We start from the raw sequence: 4,268 nt of genomic DNA on the forward strand, positions 1-4,268 counted from the left end.
TGTTATGAGCCACACCAGAACAAATGGTAGATAATTCCTCCAGGAAATCCGAAAATTCCATGAGACCTATGTTAGGAGAGATATAACAAGACAGGAAGTAGAACTCTCCCAGTCTAATCAAGACACAGCGTCTCCCGCGGGCCTCCAACGTGGCGGGGCGCGTAGTGGCCCTGTTATTAACATAAATAGCCGCAAGTCCGTCATGGCTGTGGAACCATAGCTGGTACGGGCTATGAGTTCTGGCGGGTTCCGAGATCGCGCAGACAGCAGCCCCCATTTCTCTAGAATGGTGAACAAGAAGGTCCTGTGCCTCCTTGTTACCGTTCAAGTTCAGCTGTAAACACAGGGTCATCTCCGTGCCGTTGTTCGACCGTCGGACACAGGTTCCCTGCGTCTTCCTCGGATTGGCTCGACGCTCATACAAATATTGAGTGAGCCCAGCCGGTGGTCGCTGGGTCTTCCGGCCTCCATACAAATAACACAACGGGGATCCTCTCTGCAATCACCGATTTGGTGACCGCGTTCGCCACATCTGAAGCAAGCGCCCGTACGGTCTTCCGGAAAGTTGCATGTAGTGCGTACATGACCGTAACGCCAACACTTAAAGCATTGTACAGGCCTCGTTTCTAATAACTCCACTCGGGCAATGGTCCAACCAATTTTAATTTTGTTTGTAGCCGAGATCTTAATAGCTGCGGAAAGGGGACATTTAACCCAGACAGAATTTAGTCCATTATTCATTTTCCGAATATTACCCAGCTTGACGAGGTGTTCGTCACAGTCGCCAACAACTGAAACTTCGTTCGATATTTCGGTCGGCGAAATGGAGTCGTCAAAACTCCAAATTCGCAGTTCTCCCATAGTGGTCGGACGGGTTATACGAATATTGTTGACATCAAGGACTTCTCTAAGTTTGCCCACGAGTGAGTCAGCCTTAGTAGTGCCGTCCGCGCCCGGGATCTCAATGATGATCCCTCCATTTATACCGCGTCTAATCTTGGAGGCCTCAATTCCGAGGGTATCCAAATTTATATTTTCGCGGGCCTTCTTCAAGATGTCCGCATAGCTAATGTCGTCCTTAAGACTCGTGATGGACACCGCGGCAGTTTTGGGCGGTCTCCGCGAGCGAGTGGTCGAACGAGGAGGAGCGTCTCCGGAAGCTCCCCGTCGGGACCCCTCTTTCCGAGTCGTCACTTCCATAGTCCGTACAGGGGTCTGCGGACCCATAAGCTCTCCATCCGAGACACCAGAAGTCTCTGTGTCATTCCTGAAGGACGTCTTCTTTACTCTCTTCTTCTTAGAAGGTTCCTCCGATCTCGAATCAAACCTGGCGCGAAGTACCTCCATGTTGGCCACCAATTGTTGAATCTGCTGATTCATGAATTCCAGCATGTGATACGAATCGGTATCCTCTTCCGTATGGACAACGTTAGCCTCCCGGTCCGTTCTCCTGTTCCCGCCGGAAGGAGATCTCTTCTTATGTGAGCTAGGAATTGCGTCCGTTTCCGATCTCGACGCACTAGTAGGATATTTACTCAACTTGATTGTTCTATCACGTAGAATCTCAGAGGAGATGACTCTGGGTTTTCTCCGTGGTAGAGGGGGAAAATCTTCGATGTGTGTCAATGGTTCTCCGTTGCTTGACTTGCGGGCATCAGCAGATTTTATTTCAGACACCTTTGAAGGAGATCCTCTCGTATTTGCGGTGTCTCTCATATTATTAATCTCTTTACGGAGCATTTCCATATCTTTGCGAAGGTCCTCGTTCTCTTTGCGGAGAATGGAGTACTCCTTCTTCTGGAGCTCCTGCTCGCGAGTGACTTTACGTAATTGTGTGGTAAGGTTTCTATTTTGCAACTCGAGATCTGCCACATCACCGGTAGCACCCAAGCGTTCACGGTAAATATCCAAAATTTCGCCTATATTTGAGATCCCATCTCTCAGGTATCCAGAGAAATTTCCCTTAATATTCTTGCTGCTGTTTCTGATAATCTCCATTTTCTGAAGACACTCGGTGGCGCATTTGTTCAATTTGTCCGAGTCATATGAACGTAAATTATTTGCAGCCACAGGCTGAATGGAGAGCCTGTGTTTGGTTGCTGGCACCGGAGTGTAGGTCTCGTTTTCCGAAGTTGTATATCTCCTTTTAAAGGGTTTAACCGCATTTTCCGGCGAGTCCGAGGGAAATCTCGCTTTCCTTTTATCCCTATTTGGAGTAGGTGGAGGGATATCCTCATCATCGTCATCGTCGTCAATCATGACAACGTCACCCACCAGCTGTTGGTCACGATGCACTGATCCCTCCGAATCAGAAACACCAGGAAGAACGAAATTAGGATCAGTTCCCGCGTCGTCCGAAGCCGGAGGATCCTCGGTTGTAATGGCATTCGTGATGATCTGTCTGGCAAGATCAACGCCTTTGTCGTAATCTTCATCCTCCATCTCTGCCACCTTGGTGGCTTCCTCCGTCATAACCTAACCTAACCTTGGGATCGTACACTAAAGTGCCCGTTTCCCAGGCGAGTCGGGATTCTTCCGCCGAGACGCTAATCATGTCCCGGGAACCCGAGCGAGCAGAGAGGGACCAGAGCGAGCAAAAGGTGCAGCAGGGGCAACCCGAAAGTACCGGACAAAAAACGCAGCAGACTCATCAGAGTTTGACCGAGCCATTGGTGGACCAATCGGTGCCACCCGATTACGAACGCATTGCTGACGAGGAGGTTGCGAGGCTGCTTGCAGGGGGCATAACGCCCATACGAGAAACGGCATCTCCTGGGTCTCAGATATTTTCCACCGAGGTGCAGAGGGAGCAGTCGGGGAGCAGACCAGGGGACGAGAGCCAGCAGATGGAAGCGGAGGAGGTGCAGTCCTCGCAGAGCTACACCGAGCTCTAAAGGCATGCGTGTCGATAAACTGATATTCCGATAACTTTAATATTGTGTGATTTATAAAGTTTAATATTTTGATTTATTTTATTCAAGCGTAGAACGCACATAATGTTTGATCGAGTCATTTGATTTATTTGATATTATTATTTTATTCACTAGAGTTTAGAGTACCACGAGTGCTACACTTTTATTAGTTTTAAATATCCAAACGTGGATTGCGACGGGGCAAGGTGCCACCGAGTTACACTTAGTACACTTTTGAACATACACATAGCGAACACACTCGTTACACACAAAACACCGATTAATAAAGACGATTTATACAAAAAACATTGAAAACCTACCTTAAACTTACTCAATCATTTAATAACCGATTCATAATGGATTCAGATAAATTTCGCATAATCGTATTAGCTTTTATATTCATTGTTTTTGCCATTTCATTGATTTGCATATTATTATTAGTTTATTCACAAGGATCGATTTCAGAACCGTATTACACGCCATAGAGCACATAAAATATCAATAATGCAGTTTACAACGTACGCGATAGTTTCAATAGTTATCTTTTTACCAATGATACTCAATTTCCCTGATCCATACTTAGTTTGCACGCTATTCATTATTTTTACACTTTACATCGTGATTTTGAACAATCCGGAGGATCCCGAAAGGAATTGATGTACCTACACTTTAAACGTTACACTTTGTTACACTTTTTGAACTTAGACACAAGACAAACACGTTTACGATACAGACGGACAAAAAAGGTGTTACACCTTTTACACTTTTTTACACTTTCCGTATAAACGACTTAGTTTTAGGTCTGCGGAACGAACGAGCGCGAACTCTACACTTTCGTTACACTTTTCTACACTTTCCGTACAAATGACTTAGAATAGGTCTGCGGAACGAGCCAGCGCGAGCTCTACACTTTTCAGTTACACTTTACTACACTTTGATACACTTTAGGGTAAAACCGTTATATTTTATTATTATCTCATTAATTACAAACAACTAGAGAGAGAACGGCCAATATGGAGCTATTCCAGGCTAAAACTTATTACATTTTACATTTGATATTAATTTCATATATTTTGTTTACACTTTTCTACACTTTAGTGTTCTCTCTACACTTTTATAAGGCTTAGAGCCAAATTAACTTCATTTGCATGTTTTAATTATTAATACGATATTCCCTGTCAATTTTAAGTTTGATTATTATTATTTTCATGTACGCGCGATAGAATTAAGTCGACGCGATACTTACTTTATGTACTTACCGTAGTTACACCAAAAGGTGCAAGTTTGAGCATCGCCGATGCATTTCATTATACAGGGTGTCCGTAAATCGTGGGGACTTTTCTCGTATTTAGATAG

General features: G+C 44.9%; 1 protein-coding gene across 1 annotated transcript; it reads right to left on the reverse strand.

The window, feature by feature from the left end:
• Nucleotides 1-348: 348 nt before the first annotated feature.
• Nucleotides 349-2,472, reverse strand: LOC112460595. The gene has a single exon (XM_025025357.1). The coding sequence runs from the start codon at nt 2,470-2,472 to the stop codon at nt 349-351; it is 2,124 nt and encodes a 707-aa protein (XP_024881125.1).
• Nucleotides 2,473-4,268: the final 1,796 nt, after the last annotated feature.

Source organism: Temnothorax curvispinosus, unplaced genomic scaffold (genome assembly GCF_003070985.1).
Source record: "Temnothorax curvispinosus isolate PA1 unplaced genomic scaffold, ASM307098v1 QBEX01010654.1, whole genome shotgun sequence".
Lineage (NCBI taxonomy): Eukaryota > Metazoa > Arthropoda > Insecta > Hymenoptera > Formicidae > Temnothorax > Temnothorax curvispinosus.